Source organism: Mustela nivalis (genome assembly GCF_964662115.1).
Source record: "Mustela nivalis genome assembly, chromosome: X".
NCBI lineage: Eukaryota > Metazoa > Chordata > Mammalia > Carnivora > Mustelidae > Mustela > Mustela nivalis.
Genome location: NC_139040.1, coordinates 131,957,649 through 131,978,044, shown reverse-complemented (window position 1 = coordinate 131,978,044; position 20,396 = coordinate 131,957,649). Strand labels below are relative to the sequence as shown.

At 42.2% G+C, this 20,396-nt stretch overlaps 1 protein-coding gene across 1 annotated transcript; it reads left to right on the top strand.

Moving 5' to 3' along the window:
- Positions 1-1,555: 1,555 nt before the first annotated feature.
- Positions 1,556-18,716, top strand: LOC309855951 (arylsulfatase H; the record flags this gene model as incomplete). Its single annotated transcript, XM_082716536.1, has 10 exons — positions 1,556-1,560; positions 2,688-2,837; positions 4,566-4,687; positions 6,765-6,890; positions 7,488-7,911; positions 9,097-9,237; positions 13,067-13,197; positions 16,130-16,292; positions 16,547-16,668; positions 18,349-18,716. The coding sequence occupies 10 exons, from the start codon at positions 1,556-1,558 to the stop codon at positions 18,714-18,716; spliced, it is 1,752 nt and encodes a 583-aa protein (XP_082572662.1).
- Positions 18,717-20,396: the final 1,680 nt, after the last annotated feature.

The window sequence follows — 20,396 nt, the reverse complement described above, 5'->3', positions numbered from 1 at the left end:
AACAACAACAACAACATTCTTGCATCTTTCATGCAACCCTTGGGAAATACTCGATGTCTTTAGTGAGCATGAACTAGAAATGCATTTTAAAATCTTCTGGAAATTTACAGGAATGCCATGTAATGTGTGAGGCACTGGGGCTGGAGAGAGGAAACATTAGAGTATGGCTTCTTGGGAGGTCACCATGGAAGTCAGTTGAGTGCACAAGTATTGATGGAGGTTTCTGTGGGGCAGAGGCAAAGGGAGGGTCAGCTTCACCAAGTGGCCCAGGAAAATCTTCCCACCCAAGAGTCTTCCTGGAGGTCTAAGATGACAAGGGAGCCCTGGGAATTGGACACACACACACACATGATTAAAGGAAGAGACCTTCTGAGTGCCACACCTGCAATTTACCAGCCTCTGTGAAAGTGTTCTAGGCTGTATGACCCCAGCTCCCTCTCCCATAAAACAAAAGAAGTGTCATAAAGCCTTCCAGGCAAGCAGGGTGAGGTATTTTAAGGATCCAAAAGGAACATTGGAGATGCCTTGGGGATGAAAAAGCCCTATAAACTCTAGGGTGGTGTCATTAATCGTTATTACATACCATTTGCCTTGTGGGGAGGTTCCTCAGCCTACTACTAAGTATCACCAACTTGGAGCCATTTGGGGATCTTCTGTGGGGAGAAGACAGGACTCTATCACTCTTTGGACACTTATAAAAGGATCATAATTATAGCTGCTAACATGTCTTCTTACACTCAGAGTTGGGGCAACATCGCCATATGTCCATATTGTTCATCACTGTGTTTTTTTAAGGTAGACATTGCTTATCAACCTTGGGGAGGAAAATGTTCCTTGTAGCTGTGTACCATACATACCGTATGCCTGGTACACATAGTTACGGAATGCCTGCCCACTCGTCGGCGACTTATGTATTTCAGTGACTCTGCCATGAAGGGTTTTTGTTGTCAGATCCACATCATGTGTTGGAAATCTGCCATGACTTCTACCCAGAAATGACTGGGTCGTGTTCTTTGTTAGATTCTCTCTGGGCAAACATGACTGGTTTGCAAATGAGCTGTGAAGGATTGAGACAGTAACCCCTGAACAGTTTCCTTTGGATCGACCGCCTGGCAATGAGACAAAGGTCGGCTCTACAGTTCTTGTTTTTTTTTTTTTTTTTCTTTTTCTTCCCTAGGGGAGCAGCACACACAGTCATGAAGCAGCCATTCTCTAACTGGTGAGTAGGTGACCTTGTAAACCATCCTTTTTCTCTGTATCCTGGACAGAAGGGTTCTCTGTCCTGTGTTCCTTACCCTGGCTGATGTTTGGTCTACTGCATCAGCCCTAAACTTGCTACAGGGGCTGTGGGTTGCTGACGTCCCATAGGATGCTTTTCTGAGGAAGCGACACTTACCTTACGAGTGACGGCATGTATGCAAATTCATCATCCAAAGTCATAGGTCGTTGTAGGGATTTTAAGGATGCCCATGGATGAGCCAAGGCTGGGGGGTGGGTAGTGAGAGGAAAGCATGACGGAACAGCGTAGAACATCACTTGGTGCAGCTTGCCAATCATGGCGCAATGGGAAGCCATTGGACTTGGTTGGGGAGCATTGCAACCAGATTGATAGGATAAGGTTGCTCAGGTTAGCTGCATTTTGGAGGGCACTCAAGTGGCCAAAATGGGACGGGCCAGGCCTTTTGGGAAAGTTTTGAGGAATCCAACTGAGACACGCTTTGAGTTAGTTGGCTTGCCATGACGGGGCCTGTAGGTGGATGCATGCAAATGGTTTTAAGATGCATTTTTTTTTTTTACATAGAGTGAGCAGGGCTTGGAGGGGAATGGATCAGTTGGAATTTGGGGTTTTGGAACCACTTTTCTGCATGAGAAAATGGTCCTCAACTGGGAACGATTTTGTTCAAAATCTTTTTGGAGCATATGATAGCATTTAATAGTTACAAATGCATGAGTCTACAGCCTAACACTTAGGAGCATATGCAAGTATGCCAATTTTCCTTTTTCAGATGTTAAAAGAATTCTCAATGTTATTTTAAATGCATATTTTAATGTATTAAGAAGTCCAACTGAGCATCAAAAGAAAAAAAAAGCCAGGCTCGCTAACAATTTGCTCCTGATTTTCTACTTTATTTACATTTTTATTCAAATAAATACAATTACTAGGCCTCCCACTCAGGTTTAAACAGTATTTAAGGGTCTCATATCATGAAACAGTTGGGAAAGTTATAAGAATTTAAATATCACCAGGCATAGAAAATTAATGTGTATGTTATACCATGTTAACATGGAATAGGACTTTAAATAAACATTCTGGGGGCGCCTGGGTGGCTCAGTCAGTTTAGCGTCTGCTTTCGGCTCAGGTCATGATCTTGGGGTCCTGGGATCGAGCCCTGCATGGAGCTCCCTGCTCCTCAGGGAATCTGCTTCTCCCTCTCCCTCTGCTTCTCTTCCTTGCTGTGTTCCCTCTCTCTTTCTCTGCCTCAAATAAATAAATAAAATCTTTAAAAATAAATAAAGAATAGACACGTAAAATAAAATAACTTCTGGTTTCCGAGGAAGGTAGGCCAGGGGTCCTGTGTGGCGGGTGTTGGTAAGAAATAGCACGACGACGCCTTCTCAGCTGTCCGTAAGGCAGGCCCAGATTGACCGTGTGTGTTGCTTTTTTTCACATCCCCAAATGCTTCCAGGACCAGCCAGCTGTCGGTGTGCCTGTGCTGCTGGCTGGGGGGCCTGAGTGCGGCCTTTACCACGAGGAACTCCAGACCCAACATCGTGCTGCTAATGGCTGACGACCTTGGGGTGGGGGACATTTGCTGCTACGGTAATAACACAGTGAGGTAAGGAAGCTGTCCCTGCCCCACTGTGGAGGGAGGAGTGTGCCCCGGGCCTTCGGGAGCAGCTGGACCCTAGCACGGGGCTGGCCAGCATTGACCATTTGCAGGCCCTAGGAAAAGCAGAGCTCAGCTTTTGCATCCTGCTTTCCCAGGTCTGGTGGCTGCTGTCCTGATTTTGAGGTGAGATTCCCCTAACACGACAGCTCCTCTGTAACCCACGGAAAGGTCACCGTTCCGGGGGCAGAGCCCATGCACAGGGTGGTACAGCCGTGCCTTCCATCCTCTTCCAGAACTTCTGTGTGCCCCCAAAAGGCAACCCCATACCTAGTACCAGTTGCCTCTGCTCCTCAGCCCTCAGCTCCTAGCAATCACCAATGTGCTCTGTCACTTGGGATTGGTTCATTCCAGAAATGCTACATCCTGAGCTGCTTCAGCAACCCACATGGATTCCCTCCTGGTCCTGGAGCTGGGAGTGTGAGATCCAGGCAGAGCTGAGGCTGGGAGTGTGAGATCCAGGCAGAGCTGAGGCTGGGAGTGTGAGATCCAGGCAGAGCTGAGGCTGGGAGTGTGAGATCCAGGCAGGGCTGAGGCTGGAGCAGGGTTGAGGCTGGGGGTCTGATATCTAGGCAGGGCTGAGGCCAATTCCTCCTGAACCCCTCTCCCTTTGGTGTGTGGTTTCTTTCACCGAACATCGTGTTTTCAATTTCGTGGTAGCGGGTGTCATTCCTTCCTTTCTGTCTGTATTGGATAATGTCCCATGGCAGAGACGAATGGCATGAAATTTTTTCAGGGTCTTCCCTGAATTATTTCCGAAGCCTTCAGTGACCATGATCCATCTGCTGAATGCCCCTTGGTCCCCAGCCCCAGATAAATCTTATTCATGTGCAAATACACTGTGCCTCTTAGTCTGAGTTTAAATACTGCCCTTCCTGCTTGGAATGTGGTTCACGGAATAGTCCTGTATTTTAAGTATATTTTTGGACTTGGAAAGGAGCCAGTCTTCTTGGAGGCACTGAAGGTCTGCATGAGCCCACGTGTTTCCTTGTTTAATTTCCACGAGCAAGTGATGGGTAAGGCGGGAGACATAGCTTGAGACTCTGGTACTGTCACTCTCAACCACACACTGAGTGTACCTGCACCCGACATCAGGCTGCACAGGTCTCCTTGACACAGATAGTGAGAATGTTGTGGGCGGATGTACAAATCTGTCCCCTATCGCACTGCTGGGGGCTTATGAGACTAGGATGTCATTCACATGCTGTTAAGATCACGATACCTTAGCCGACGAACAACGTGGGCAGTAAACGAAACCCCCAAAATGTCCCCATTTGGTTATTAAAAAGAAAGACACATTTTTACTGCCAGAAATACAGTAAAATTTTATGTAACCCAAGTCACCCGTTCACTTCAGGAATATATTATGAGCAAACAGACTAACGTTAGCATTGAAACGCCTATGAGCTCAGACTGACTAGGGTTTAATTATACCTGCGGACCTCGATTAGTCTGCAATTGTTTTGCCTGAAGATATATTGTTTTAAAGTCTACTTTCCATCTCCTTGGGGCCGTTGGGGAGCCATGTGAACAGGTCAATGGACTGACGTTTAAGAGACATGTATTTCAGGTCTACTGGAAAGACAGTCCACTGGACTCGAAGCATGATGGCTTTCAATGTTCTTTCTCTCGTTGAGCAGTAGAGACCCACGTGCTGAATCCTCTCTCTGTCTGCAGCACACCCAATATTGACCGCCTGGCAAGCGAGGGCGTGAGGCTCACCCAGCACCTGGCAGCCGCCTCCGTATGCACCCCGAGTCGGGCTGCCTTCCTGACCGGCCGGTACCCCGTCCGAACAGGTGGGGCAGGGCTATGTGAGGATGATGTTGTCTTTATGCCATGCTTTCTTCTCCTAGGTCTTGGGAAGAACAAGGAAAAGAAGGAGCCTCGTACATACGCTCTGTCTCACACACACGCACAACATGACGTTGTAGCATCAACACTACAAATATCGATTTTTATACTCAGCTGCAGCATTTTGAACTTTTTATGATGTAGAAGTTACCAATATTCCCAATCCGTAAGTGTCTAAGTTTCTACCCAAGCATAGTGATGCCTACATCAAGTATAGAGATATAGAGAGAGTATACATCAAGTATAGAGATGCAACATTTTCAACATTTTATGATGTAGAAGTTATCAATATTCCCAATCCCTAAGTTTCTACCCAAGTATAGAGATGCCTACAGAGGACCTCAAACTCAGAGAAGGGTCTGGAGGAGACATAGGTTTCTCCTCATGCAAGAAGATGAGATCAAAGTTCTGCTCCATCAAATTTGTATACACACACTAACATCTATACATATATTTATAATTAATTAAATGATGTAACCACTTTTCTTGAAAATGATAAATAGGCTTTTGTCTTTTAGGATTTGGCAAAAGGCATCTTTTTAATATACTTATTTATGTTGAGAACAGAAAAACGAGAAGCAGATAGGATCACAATGCTATTTTAACATATTTTGATTTTTTTAATTGATTGTGCATGTTTGTGTGATGCCTTTCATGTATAGGTTTATTATTTTTTTAAACACTTTATTTATTTATTTGGCAGACATCACAAGTAGGCAGAGAAATAGGCAGAGAGAGAGGAGGAAGCAGGCTCCCTGCTGAGCAGATAGCCCGATACAGAGCTCGATCCCAGGAAGCTGGGATCATGATCTGAGCCGAAGGCAGAGGCTTTAACCCACTGAGCCACCCAGGTGCCTCATATAGGTTTATTCATGTTGGTTGTAACATCAGTAGGTCATGTGTACCTCAAGGCACAAAGTTTCAGTAGTCACAATGCAAGGACTAGTTCAGTGAGCACAGGAAGCTCACAGGGGCCTTTCCAGAATTCCAGGAAAGTCCTCCAGAATGATGTTGCTTGAAATGTGAAGAGTTAGGAGGGAGGGTGTGCTCAGCAGAGGAAGGGGCATGCATAGACAATGCAGTCAGGTATGAATGCAAAAGGTCAATGAGGCAGCCACAGCAATAATCAGTTGTCTCAGATTAGCAAACATAGTGTAAGTTCTACCCCAGATTTAGATTTAAATAGAAGGTGAGGGACGGGCAGTAATGAGGTTTGACTATGGGACAGAAATAGGTTGGAAGGGTTCTTCAGAAGGTCGTGGGATGGTGGACAGCATTTGGCTGGTGGACATCCAAGCACAGACCAGCTGAATCTCTGCTCAAAAGCTATGGCATGGGAGATAACTATTCAAAGTCTTTACTGGGGTAGAGTTATCAGGACTTGACATGGGACTGGACAGAAGAAGCTGAGTGAGAGGGAGGATCCCAAAGGAATTCATGCATTGGATGGCCAGGGGTATCATGACCTCCTTTGTTGAAGCACATTTAAAGTACGAAGACCACAGACTTTCTGTTGGTCATGTTGTGATTTGGGTTCCTAAGTATAGCAACGTCTAGATAGGACCTCAGCTTCAAAGGAGGGTCTGGAGGAGATGTGGGTTTCTCACCAGGTAGAGACATGGCATCAAAGTTCATAACTGAGGTTCAAAGATATCATCCAGAGTCACATACACAGTTGCATTTGAATTTTAAATCATCAATGACTAGATTTTTAGTATAAGTATGCCCCACGCAACATGTGGTGCTTATACTAAGACACCATTCATTGTTCATATGAAATGCCAGAGTGACCTGGTTATCGTGTGTGAGCTGGTGACCCTGATCCGCAGAGCATGTGCCTTTGACAGATGTGAGAACAAGCTAAGTAGAAACAAAAAAGTGAGGGAACATTCTCAAAAGAACAGAATGGTGGAGGCTCAGTAGAAGACATTTCAAGGAGAGCAGGATGAATCCTGGCGTTTATCGTGAGGGTCATGAAAGAGGAACAGTGAGACTCACAGGGTGCCTCTTCTCTGACTTCAGGAATGGCATCTTCCTTCAACCTGAACCGAGGGCTTACCTGGCTTGGAGGCTCGGGTGGTCTGCCCACCAATGAGACGACCTTTGCCAAGTTGCTGCAGCATCGCGGCTACCGCACGGGACTCATAGGTATGGCCCGCAGGACTCTGAACTCAGAAGCATGTTCATGCACTTCCCTTTTTTGTGTGATTTAATCTTCCTGGGATGTCAGCTGGACCCATGCCAGCTTCCCTCTTGTTGAAAGGAGACACGTGGGGTAGGGATTCAATGCATGATTTTCTGGGACCTTTTGTATATTGAGCAGAGTATGGGAAGAATCATGGGAACCAAAAGCAAATGGGCTTGTCCATCGCTATCACCAAAATGGAATATTCTGTAGGGGGGCAGGCCAGGGGGTTTACTGTTTTTGTAACATCATTACCAGCAGAGAAGTGAGTGCATTTTTATTTATTTTTATATTTTTAAAGATTTATTTATTTTAGAGTGAGAGAGAGCAACGAGCAAAGGGGTTTCTACTGCCCTGTTTGAGTTGGAAAGATGCAGGGTGTAGAGAAAGCAGTGTTGGTGAGTTACGATAACCTTCTGAGCATCCTCAGGGCCGTGACTGGGGTACCAAGAAGATGCCCCCACAGCAAGACAGTGCAAGTCATACTTCGCTTTTGCTAAGCAAAGCCCACGTTCTAGAAACAGGTGGACGTATAGGGTGCCATTTTGTTTTTCCCACAGGCAAGTGGCACCTGGGTTTGAGCTGCGCCTCTCGGGACGATCACTGCTACCACCCTCTCAACCATGGGTTCGACTACTTCTACGGGTTGCCCTTTGGCCTCCTCAACGACTGTCAGACGTCCAAGACCGCAGAGCTTCACCGCTGGCTACGGATCAAACTTTGGATCTCCACAGCGGTGCTCGGTCTGGTGCCCCTCCTGCTGCTCATCCCCAAGTTCGCCCACTGGTTCTCTGTTCCATGGAAGGTCATCATCGCCTTTGCTCTTCTTGCCTTTGTGTTTTTCATTGTCTGGTACTCCAGTTATGGGTTTACTCGACGTTGGAACTGCATTCTTATGAGAAACCATGAAATCATCCAGCAGCCAATGAGGGAAGACAGAGTGGGTTCCCTTATGCTCAAGGAGGCTCTTGCCTTTATCGACAGGTATGGAGCCCTTTGTGGTCCGATTCCACGCATGGGAATCTTGCTTGTATTTCAGAGAAGTTGGTTCATCTTGGGGTTACAGACCTTTATGTATCTGTGTGTGATATTTTCATATAGTAGAATCTCTCCTGCGGATAAAACTGAGCATTGCATTTCCTGCAAATTATAAACACTGAAAGGGTAAAGAAATATATCTTGCTCACTCTTTTTTATCAACACTGGAATCCCTATACTTTGGTCCATATCACTTCAATATGGATTGGGATCTAAATGGATTCAACCTTTGGGATTGATGTTGATTTAGTGTGCTTTAGCAGCAGCTGGAAAATCCTTTTGTGTGCATGAATGATGAGGGAGTCATTTTATGTATAGATACTTAATTTAAAGTTTTATATGTTCAATACAAACCATGTGGGCATGAAGGTAATTGTCTCCCAATTTGCATGCTGGCTCCCTTCTAGGTTCCTAGCCAGAAGCAGATTGAGTTGTGGGTGTGGATGCTCTTTGAGATGGTGTGTATGGGTTTCAGGGGAGTGGATGGAAGAGGAAAATGTATAATGCTGTGGGGTTAATGTGTCCAACAGTGGGATCCCATCTACTCATACACTTTCAGTCTTTGTTCTAACACAGTGGTCACAACGTAGTCACTCAGCTGTGGTTGTCACTCCCATGGCTGTCTGTGACAGAACACATCCAATCTCTATGCCCTTCCCCCTTTATAATGCCCAGTTCTAAAAGTGTGTAAGGAGGAGTCTTAAGTGACCCCATTGGATACTGATGTGCAGAACACAACAGACAAGATGTATGAGCACCTTAGATCCTTCTATCTGGCTACCTGTGATTCTGCATAAGCAGCCTCATAGCCCAAAGTTAATGCCAAAGCTCCAGCCATCACATTTATGTCCCAGACAGCATAGAAGAAGAGGAGGAGAAAGGAATGAAGAAGTCTTTCTTCAGAAGACAGATTGCACTCACTATTTTGTTGCTAATGCAAACGTCCTACTCATGGCCTCTCCGCGGACATTGTGCTGTGCTCTTTGTTAATCTTGTCAGGGGTATTGGTCACGTAGGGACATAGACAACCTCTGTCAACTGTTGTGAGATCTTTCAGCTGATGTGGAATCCTAGTCCTGGAGAAAACGCCTTTGTGGGTGACGATAACTCAGTTCCGGTTCCATCCCTTAGGTACAAACGCAGTCCCTTCCTCCTGTTTGTGTCCTTCCTCCATGTCCACACTCCATTGATCACCAAGGAGAAGTTTGTGGGGCACAGTAAATACGGACTCTATGGAGATAATGTCGAAGAAATGGATTGGATGGTGGGTAAGTGTCCAGAAACACGATCTTAGGCATCGGATGCCTGGGCTAGAGAAAGTGAATGCATACCGATTGCCTCAAACAACGGACAGCCCCTTGTGGATCTTGGGCACTCGGTGAATATCTGTTCCCAGGAACGGAATCAAAGTCTGGCTGCCGGTGCAGCAAAATCAGTGAGTATTCCCTCCCTGAAAACAGTTGCTACTATAAATATGGGATTTTCCCATCTTTAAAATAAAGACTGTTCAACACGGTAATAAAAGACTGCCTTTCTCCATCATTCTGATAGATAGGAAAGGAAATGTGTTTTTCTCCTTAGCTCATTTTTACGGGAAAGGCTTAGAAATGTGGAGGGGATTTACCTTAACTGAAGTCATTGGTTTCAAAGTCATAAGGGTCAATGTGGAAACAAACACAACGGGTCATAAATGAGGAGGAAACACCATATGCGTATCAGTAAAACAACGAATCGTGCTTTCCAAATAGCCTTTCCCATCAATTGCGCAGGACGGAGTATTTCTTCATCTCAAAAAGTGTAAGGAAGTATTTTTTTTTGCTACTTTCTGGAAAGTGTTCTCTGCAGAACCACCTAGACTAATAGTCACAGAATTGAAAATTTTTAAAGTTTTCAAATATAAAAATGTCACTTTTATATATCCTAGGTACATATAAACATGCATTTCATATCTATTAATATTAAATCAATTAAGTATACGATTGATTTAAATTAATATTTAAAATGTATCCACGCACGTTAAATATTAATGCTCATATACATATACATATATATATATATATATATACTGTTTATATGTGTGTATGTGCCTGCTACAATATATATATATATATTAAATTCCCTGGCAGATACATTGAAACCTGCTACAGTAAAAACATTTCTAACATTGTAACTTCAGTGAAGTTGTAAGATTTTGATTTCTTTTCCTTGATGTTTGTTACGGTCCAGGATAATCTGCTTTGGAAACAAGGCATTCTGGTCCATTCGTATCTAGAGTCACAGAGCTGTTTGATGCAAATAGACTTTCCGTCCCTTTTTATATGCAGAATTTGCCACAAACAGCTAATTACATTTATTCTGTACTCTGTGTAAATACACAGGTGCTCTGTAAGTACTATTAATATTTAGTAATATTTTTAATTGCTTTCCCGGGCTAATCCTGTTTATATGGGAGAAATGAAAAATAGATATTTCTCTGCATGACGTCTTCCCAAAACACTGCATTTTTCCCCTTGCATGGCTTATGAAAATTCTGTTAAAATCAGATGCAGATCAAAAATCAGAGAGACGTCTTGTATGTGTGTGTGTGTGTTTCTAGTTGGTAATATGATGATTACACTTAAATCATTTCCTAAATTAATAACTTTCTCAAGAAGAAGCCGTAACTGTGGTGTCCTCAGAATGACACACAAAGCAGATCTTCTGAAAGCTCCAAGTGTCCAGGAATATTTTAAATCCTCTATTGGAGAGAACCTGTACTTTAAAAACATATTTTAGCAGGTTTTTATTCTTGCTTTCTTTTCTTGTATTTTTGTCTTGTAAAAGATTTTATGGCTATTCTGTTGCCGTATGCACATACGTGTACACGCACACTTCTATATGTTTTACACATTGCATACACAGAAGTTTACATGTATGTATTTACAAGAAATGAAAGGATTCACGTGTATTTTATTTACTTGGTATAAGTTACAGATAACCTTTATGCTAAAGACGATAGCCAGCTCGAATGAATGAGAACTGATACTTTACATGTAAATTATTCTCTTACCAAAAAGCCATTATAATGGCTTAGGAAATCTGGGCTTTAAAGTAGGTTAATTTCTGGCTGCAACGTTTCTAAAAAATGGCCAATGTGGCTTCCAAAACAAGTCACTTTTAAACAAGGAAATAGAAAGTATGAGGAGTTGATGCTTAAACCCGTTTTCTTTGCAGCCGGCCGCGTTGTCTTTCCATGTTTGAATGGGGCAAGATTGTGGTGGTGGGAAGTCACACTGGATGGTAGGACTGTGGTGTGACCATACAGAGCCCAGGGTGGATGTCCAGCGGGAACTGGAAATTAAGTCAGCATAGTTTGGGATGTGGCTAGATCAGCTTTCTACTTGTTTTGTTCAAAGGCCGTTTGTTCCCAGGATGCCTGAGTGGCTCCATATGTTAAGCATCTGCCTTTGGCTCCGGTAGTGTTTCCAGGGTCCCGGGATTGGAGCCCCATGTCCTGCTCAGGGGGGAGCCTGCTTCTCCCTTCCCTGTGGCTCCCCCTGCTTCTGCTGTCTCTCTCTCTCTCTCTCTGACAAATAAATAAGTGTAATATTTAGAGGGAAAAATAAATACATAAATATTTAAAGGGAAAAACAAAAAGCCCTTTGTCCCCTTCAGAGATTATTCACACATCACCATGATGCTGGCGGAGTGTAGTGAAGGACTCATTATGGTCCCATGCGTAAGGAGGAGAGTAACCTGCAGGTCAGGAGCAACCCTCAGAGAGGGTGTGGGGTTACTGCCTCCTTTACGAGGCGGGGCTCATGCTCTCCAGGGCAAGGGTATGAACCTGGGGCTTTATTCCTGGACATGTCAGTTTTTAAAGCGTCTTCTCTGTTTTATTAGTGTTTGTGAGTTTCTTTGAACCAACAGGCCTAAGACATGATGGTTACTTGGATTTTGAGTGATGATCTTGTTGTATACTTCATACTAGTTCATAGTTTCTCATATATTGTATGTGTATACATAGGGATGCATATTATATATAATATGTATATGTTTTCCTATGTAATTCAAAAAATAAATATATTTTCTTATATATTATATAATATTTATTTCCTATGTGTAGTATATATTTTATTTTATATTCATATATTTATATATTTTATATATATTATATTTCTTAAGTATTATGTAAGAAAATATTAAAACTAAAACTAAAATGGTGTATTAATTGTTATATAATAAAATTACATATTACATAATAAAATATTATTGGTGTTATATAATAAGTAACCATTATATAATACTATTAGATAACATATAATCATCAAATATTATACAATATTTTAGTAGATTATATTATGCAATAGATTATATTTATTTATGTATGTATATCTATATATATTTATATATAATGTATTTATACATTTAATATACTATTTTAAGGTATTATTAATTATAACTTTTATGGTTATAAATATTTCATTATATCTACATATCATATATTACATATTTGCACATCATATATTACATATTACCATATAGTATTCATAATATAGGAAGTATATAGGATTATAATACATAAATTATATTTATATGTTTACATACAAATAATATACTTATTATATATTATAGTATAGATTATGCATTATAATTTATTATTTAAAATATAATATCTAAACATCGTATATATTTTTATATTTTAAATATAATTGTGTTTATTATTATATTATTAGACATAATTTATATCACATATTTGCTATTTATTATGTATTTATACTGAATATATGCTTTAACCTACGTATATAAATTATATAATGTAAAATATATAACAAATAATTTTACCCATCTAAAGCTCAATTGTATATTGTACACTCTGTAGTATACGCATTCTATGGCATATAGTATATATTTATGTCTCTACTACATAGTATACTTAAATATATTACATAGATATTAGACTACAGCATCAAAATTTATTGTCTATGATGATAGCCTATACCATAAAATAACCCTTAATTATACTGTTAACACTAACCCATGCCTAATAATGACATCATGCACTGACAGTGGCCCATGGTGAAAAGTGACAGTTTCTTGTTCCCCACCCCGCACCAGGTAGGATCCTGGAGACCTTGGACCGGGAGCTCCTGACCAACCACACGCTGGTGTACTTCACCTCTGATAACGGGGGTCGCCTGGAGGTACAGGAAGGCGAGGCCCAACTGGGGGGCTACAACGGCGTCTACAAAGGTGATGTGCAGAGACCCCATGTGTCTGAGTTTCATCCCTCCAGTGGCATGTACTTTTCTGTGCCTGCACATGCATTCATTTGCAGACTCAGTTTGGAGAATTTCGTGGGAGTTGTCCCCTCTTATGAAACCAGACGGAAAAAGGTGCAAGTTTGGGGTGCTTCCTGAGAATTTAAGACCAAAGTGCCTGAAGTAATGAGAGCCTCCTGAGTGAAAATGCAGAGGGTCTCAATGGCCATCTAAAGCAGGTCTCTGAGGCTTGGCACCCTGAGCGTTTGGGGCTGGATGACTCTTTGATGTGGGGTGTTCTGGGCACTGTAAGTGTGTTGAGTTTGTCCCTGGTTATCACCGTAGAGTTGCCAGGACCACCTACCTCTTCCCTTGAAATATGACAACCAAAACTGTTTCCAGACATTGTCGAGTGTCTCCCAGGGCCAAAGTCCTTTCTAGCTGAGAACCACTTCCACTAGAATAATACTGACCAGAGAACCCAAATCCAGGCTTTTAATGGAATGAAATCAATTATATTATCACTGCTTCAAACACAGTGAAATGATCAGGAAAGGAGGTGTTCATTTTGAGAGGGTGCCTTCCTCCTCACTGCGAGTGGATTCTTCTGACTTACTTGATGTACACCTGCTGGGTTATTTAGTAGCCCCACTGAGTCTGCCCTTGTAGATCGGCAAAGTAGATTAAACAGATGAGTTTAAAAATGAATTTGGTGTTTGCTCCTTCCCTCTGACCTCCCCAACCCCAATCAAAAAAAAGTAAAATGGTGTCAAACTTGTCATCATTACAAAAGTCAGAACTTGGGGCGCCTGGGTGGCTCAGTGGTTAAGCCGCTGCCTTCGGCTCAGGTCATGATCTCAGGGTCCTGGGATCGAGTCCCGCATCGGGCTCTTTGCTCAGCAGGGAGCCTGCTTCCTCCTCTCTCTCTCTCTCTGCCTGCCTCTCTGCCTACTTGTGATTTCTCTGTCAAATAAATAAAATCTTTAAAAAAAAAAAAAAAAAAAGTCAGAACTTTAGGGGTTCCTTGTACTTTATGAAACAATTTAGGATAGATAAGTAGATGAGGGATGGATGGATGGATGGATGGATAGAATAAAGAGATGATGGAATAGATAGATGCACAGATAGACTAATGGATGGATGGATGGATGGATGGATGGATGGATGGTTGGAAGGATGATGGATGGATGGATGGATGGTTGGATGGATGGAAGGATGGATGGATGGTTGGATAGATGGATGAATGGATGTGTGGATGGATGGATGGATGGATGGATGGATGGTTGGATGGATGATGGATGGTTGGATGGATATATGGCTGTATGGTTGCAAAGATGTGATAGGTAAAATTAATAGGTAGCTAGATAATAGGTACATTGGTTGATCCATGGATAGATAGATAGATAGATAGATAATTGATAGATAGATAGATTGTAGATAGATAGATACAATAGAAACTTTGTATATTTTGATTGACAGCAACTGACCTCCTACATGTATTCATTCACCTTTTCTGGTGGGTCACGCCAGCTTGCTGTAGACCTACTGTCAATTAGCGTAGACTAAATTGTTGACCAGCCTAGCAGCAAAGGTGTGTAATAAAATTAATATATGCCGTTATATATGTATTGATTTTAGTAGTGACATTGCCTCTGTGTGTGTGTGTGTGTGTGTGTGTGTGTGGTGGGAAGTTGTGTGTGCATAAAACCATCACTCTAAAAAGTGCCTTTGCAGACCTCTCAAAGAGGTACAGCAAAATTGTTGTGAGCCAATTTATCTTTGAAACTGACCCCCAGCTCACCAGAAGGAGCTGAGTCCATTTAAAACACAAATTTTGGTGTCTGCATAGACGATTAGATTTGTTGTAGGTCCTAACACAGTTGCTGGCTATTAAATATGACTATGAAAATGTCAAGGTGGGTTTATGTTTGTTTTTTTGTTTGTTGGTTTTTGGTATACAAACATAAATTCAGTGCAGGGAGCTTGTTAAGTTTTCCAGGTAGAAGGGTGCTGCTGCTGAGCTAGGACAGCTTTGGACGCTGGCTAGCCTGCAGTCTTTGTCCTTAAATGTTTTCCCACTTCGTGTCTCCGCATTTCTACATGGAGATACCCCATCTTGTCTTTCCGTTGTAATTCATACTGCTGGAGTAACCACCATGTAAAAGTTGTTCCATGAACATTTCATGTTTGTCCTACTTTGCAAGAGTTTCTTCCCACCCACCCAGAGAATCTCATTGTCTGTATGTCTGTATGAACTTGACTATGTCATTTGGCTAAAGACTGTATATATATTTTGCAATGAACATCTTGGCCTCAGGGTAGGGCCTAAAACAAGGGTTCACCTATTTTGTGCTCCAAAACACTGGAAACATCCTTTGTCTGAGATAGGATCTCAACACTTTCTCCACCTCTGGACCATTCACGTTTCTATGATGTCTCCATCTTCGTCACTGAATAAAGTTCAAATTCCTTATTTTCTCTCAAGGATCAGCATGATTCAGGTAGAACCTGATTCCCCAGTCTTGCTTGGAGCCTCATTTACTTATCCATCTTTTAGAGCCCAATGTGATTCCAACGAAGACTGAAGATTTGCTAGCTTATGGAAAGTTCTCTTTTCTCACAATAAGGAAACTGTGTGGTCCTCATTGGCACCAAATAATGCACCATATTAGGACATCACTTGTTTTTATTTATGACAGCTGGGTTTGTCACCTGATGGCCACTTTCACAAGTTGAGGTTCAACTTCTGGAATGCAAGAAATATACCTGAGGTACTCTGTAGATATCTCTCTCCATGTGTGAATATAGCACATTAGCATGAATTTGGCAAACGGCAGAAAACGTTCCCTCTAGATGTAGTTCCCAACTGACTGGAGAAATACGGTTGACTTGGCTTCATCATTGACGTTCATCTTTGGTTTCAGGTGGCCAGGGGATGGGCGGCTGGGAAGGGGGCATTCGTGTCCCAGGAATATTCCGGTGGCCGACAGTCCTGGAGGCTGGGAAAGTGATTGATGAGCCAACGAGCCTAATGGACATTTACCCGACCCTGTCTTATATAGGTGGAGGGATCTTGCCCCAGGACAGGTATGGAAGCAGCTCCAGCCACTCACCTCTCCCACTGTCTTAGAAATTGTGTAAGATTCACCTCTTTTTTGTTTGTTTGTTTTTTGTTATAAAATGAGGGAAGATATGTAATAAGGTTTTTTTAGAGTCCATTTTTCTTCTCCCCTTCCTTCCCCTCCTCCTCCTGGGGGGAAAGGAAGAGGAACCCTTCCTATCATAAAATGTATGACCAAATCATGCCTCTCTCACCACTTTATCTCTCCCTCTCTCCTAAGAATCATTGACGGCCGCAACCTAATGCCCCTTCTGGAAGGCAGGGTGTCCCACTCGGAGCATGAGTTCCTCTTCCACTACTGTGGGGTCTACCTGCACACAGCCAGGTGGCATCAGAAGGACTGTGAGTATGAAGATGGCAGACATGTGGGAACACGATAAAGACATACCCCGTTTCCTTTTCCTCTTGGGGGAAGTTGGGCCATGCACCCCGCACCCAGCCATGATGATTCTTTTTCCTTAAAGAAGTTAGTTAAGCAGCCATTGCCACGTGGTAGATTTTAGAGGTGTGTGTAAGCTCGTGTGCATGAATACATCAGTGTGAGAAAGAGACAGAAAGAGAGAATATAAATATCCAGAACCAAGGACATGGAAATAATTAGCAACAAGGAATAAAGTCTGCAGTGTAGCTCCCACAGTAGTGGCTGTCCCCTTCCAGTTAATCATCTCCTCCTTACCTTCAAATAACAATTAACAAGGAATATTCATTTCCTTACAACTGTAGACACTAGAATTCTTACTTCATGGGAGTTAGCTTAATTTGCAGAAAATATATGGATTTTTCTTCCATGAGACCCATCACTTGTGGTGTAATCCATTCTTTAGGTTAGTGTGGGTCAATCTCCCCATAAAACTAGAAGAAACCCACAAACCCACAAACCCACTGTGGTGTGATCCGTTCCTTAGGTTAGTGTGGGTCAATCTCCCCATAAAACTAGAAGAAACCCACAAACCCACTGTGGTATGATCCATTCTTTAGGTTACTGTGGATCAATCTCCCACATAAAACTAGAACAAACCCACAAAACCTCTTCCTTCTAGATTCTGTCACAGTTAGGGGCATGATCAATGGTAAGTAACAAAACAAAACAGCTCCCCTCAACAACAAAAATTTCCCAAATTTAACTATAAAACATCAAGCAAATAGAATTTTACTTATATTTTCATAATAAGGATTTCAGAAGTTGGAAGTGCTCAGCACCGTGACCAGGATCTGCGTTCTTTCTCTATTTCTACTTGGCCCTCTCTGGCACGCCCGTTTTCATTCTTATGCTCCTTCTAATGGTCTAATGGCAAAGTGGTTGCTGTTTCTCCAGCCATCACCTCTGCTCTCCATAGAGGAGAAAGACTGAAGAGCAAAGCGGGTAAAGGACTGAGGTAGGGGATTTAGCCTAATTTTATCAGAAAATCATAGCCTTTCTGCAAAACCCCTCCCACAGAATTCTGTGTAAGCCTCATGGATCAGAGGCTGGGAAACACTTATGATGTTTTCCATCTAAAATTGATTTCTGGAAATAGAACTATTAACCATTTTTTCAGGAAGAAAGAACAGAAACAAGGAAGGAAGAGAGAAAGAGGGGCAGAGGGAGGAAGAAAAATACAAGGAAGGGCGCATCCTGACAAATCACCTTGGACAGTATCAGACCTGAAATTGGTATTGAGCCTTAGAAAATTTTCCACTTTGCCTATGCCAGCAGTTGGAGTTAGAATCTCCAGGATCAGGGCCACCAGGATGGTTCAGTTGGTTAAGCATCTGCCTTTGGCTCGGGTCATGATTTCAGGGTCCTTGGATCGAGCCCCACATTGGGCTCTCTGCTCAGCAGGGAGTCTGCTTCTCCTTCGGCCCCTCCCCCCTGCTTAGGCTTCCTCTCTCTCTCTCTCTCTCTCAAATAAACAAATTAAATCTTAGAAAAATCAACTCAAAAAAGCTTATCAATTGTTGGCAAAAGTATTTGAGAAATATATTAATGGAAAGACTCCTAAAATGATTAATATAGCATTCCAACGGACTTCTGTTTTCCAGGTGCAACGGTGTGGAAGGTCCATTATGTGACTCCCAACTTCTCCCCAGATGGGGCTGGTGCCTGTTATGGAAGTGGCATCTGTTCATGCTCTGGAGATGTCACCTACCATGACCCTCCACTGCTCTTTGACATCTCCAGAGACCCTTCTGAGGCCCGGCCTCTTAACCCTGATAATGAAGTGTTATTTGACTCGGTGGTCAAGAAAGTTGAGGCAGCTATCAAAGAGCATCGCAGGACACTCACACCTGTCCCACAGCAGTTCTCAGTGTTCAACACCCTTTGGAAACCATGGTTGCAGCCCTGTTGTGGGACTTTCCCCTTTTGTGGATGTGACAAAGAATATGACATCCTCTCCACTGCTTGGTGAGCAGAAAGGGGACACTTGTTCCCCACCACCCACACACTGTTACAGAGGTCATGGAAACAACTCTCAGCTGACTCATTCATTCCATGTGGGACAAATAATTATGCTTTCCACCATTTTTTTAAACCCTGAGATTTCAGTTCTTTCTTCAAGTCCTGTCCAGGAGCTCAATGTAGTGAAAGTGGACCTGGACACCAGTGTACCTGGAGTAAAGCATTTGTGGTGTCATGTTTTTATACAATTGTGTCATTGTTCAAGCAAGAAGATAGACCAAGGTGACCTTCTGGAGATTCTTATGGGTCTCTGGTTCTTAGAAGATGATTAGAAGTGGTAGGTCTGATAGTATTGTATTTATGTAGTTACGGTAGAAACTTCTACTTGCAGATCCTCAACCCAGACATCTTATTTTTATCATCAGTGATGATAAATATTTTGTTTCAACCTGAAGCAGATGATGTACAGAACGCTGGAAGTGATGTCCTACTCATTTCCACTCCTTGATTTCCTGCCTTTTCTTCTTTTCCTTCTCTTTCTGTCTTACAAAATTCCCACCTACAGGCCTTGGTTCTTCTTCTTGGTAACCTTTGATTGGGGAGGACTTGCTGTGTCTTGGTGTTTTCATGTGTAAAATGGGGGAAACCAGAGTACTGGGTGGAGTAGCTGTGAACACTACATGCATTAATTCGCCTGAAATCACTATATGTACAGTGAATACTCAATCAATGTTACTATAATGGATGTTGTAATTGTCTTCAATTGTAATTCATCATATTCCATGAAGTACAGAGTAGGAAGAATAGAGATGAGGCCGTATTTAAAATAGAGAAATATGGATGAACATGTTTTTGATAGATATAAGGCATTCAGGAAGCATACTTAGAAAACAATTCTAAACAGCATAAAAAGGAATAAATCCATTCCTTGGACAATCATGGGAAAACTGCAGATTACAAAAGACCAACAAAAGAACTTTAAATCAATCAGAGGGAAACATCAGATTTCCCATGAAGTAAAAAGAATTAAAACAAGAGTAGATTTGCTAGGGCCCCAAGGAAGCCACAAGACAACAGAGAATTATCTCCTCCAACTGAGAAAAAAATTGTCAACCCAGAACTACCTACTCAAGTTCTTTGATAATGATGGTGAAAGTTTTAAAAACATACATAGCTATTATTTTAGAGTTCTTTTTTTAAAAGATTTTATTTATTTATTTGACAGACAGAGATCACAAGCAGGCAGAGAGGCAGGCAGAGAGAGGGGGAAGCAGGCCTCCTGCTGAGCAGAGAGCCCGATGCGGGGCTCGATCCCAGGACCCTGAAATCATGACCTGAGCCGAAGGCAGAGGCTTTCTTTAACCCACTGAGCCACCCAGGTGCCCCTATTATTTTAGAGTTCTTATCCTTCCAAGTGTGCTTTCACGTATTTTGAAGTTCTCTGGTATTACAAGTTTTTAAGCAATTGTTTCCCTGACGAATTAAACCTTTGATCCTTACATAATTTATCTCTTTGCATGCGTTAATGTTCTTTATCTTTGAGTCCAGTTAAGCTAAGATAAACATAGCCTTAGAGTTAAAACTTAATTAAATTAAAATTTCCTTAAAAATTTAAATTTTGTGTAGTATTTAAATGGTGTATATTTTCTCATCACTTTAACCAATGTGTGGCTTTATATTTAAGCTGTTT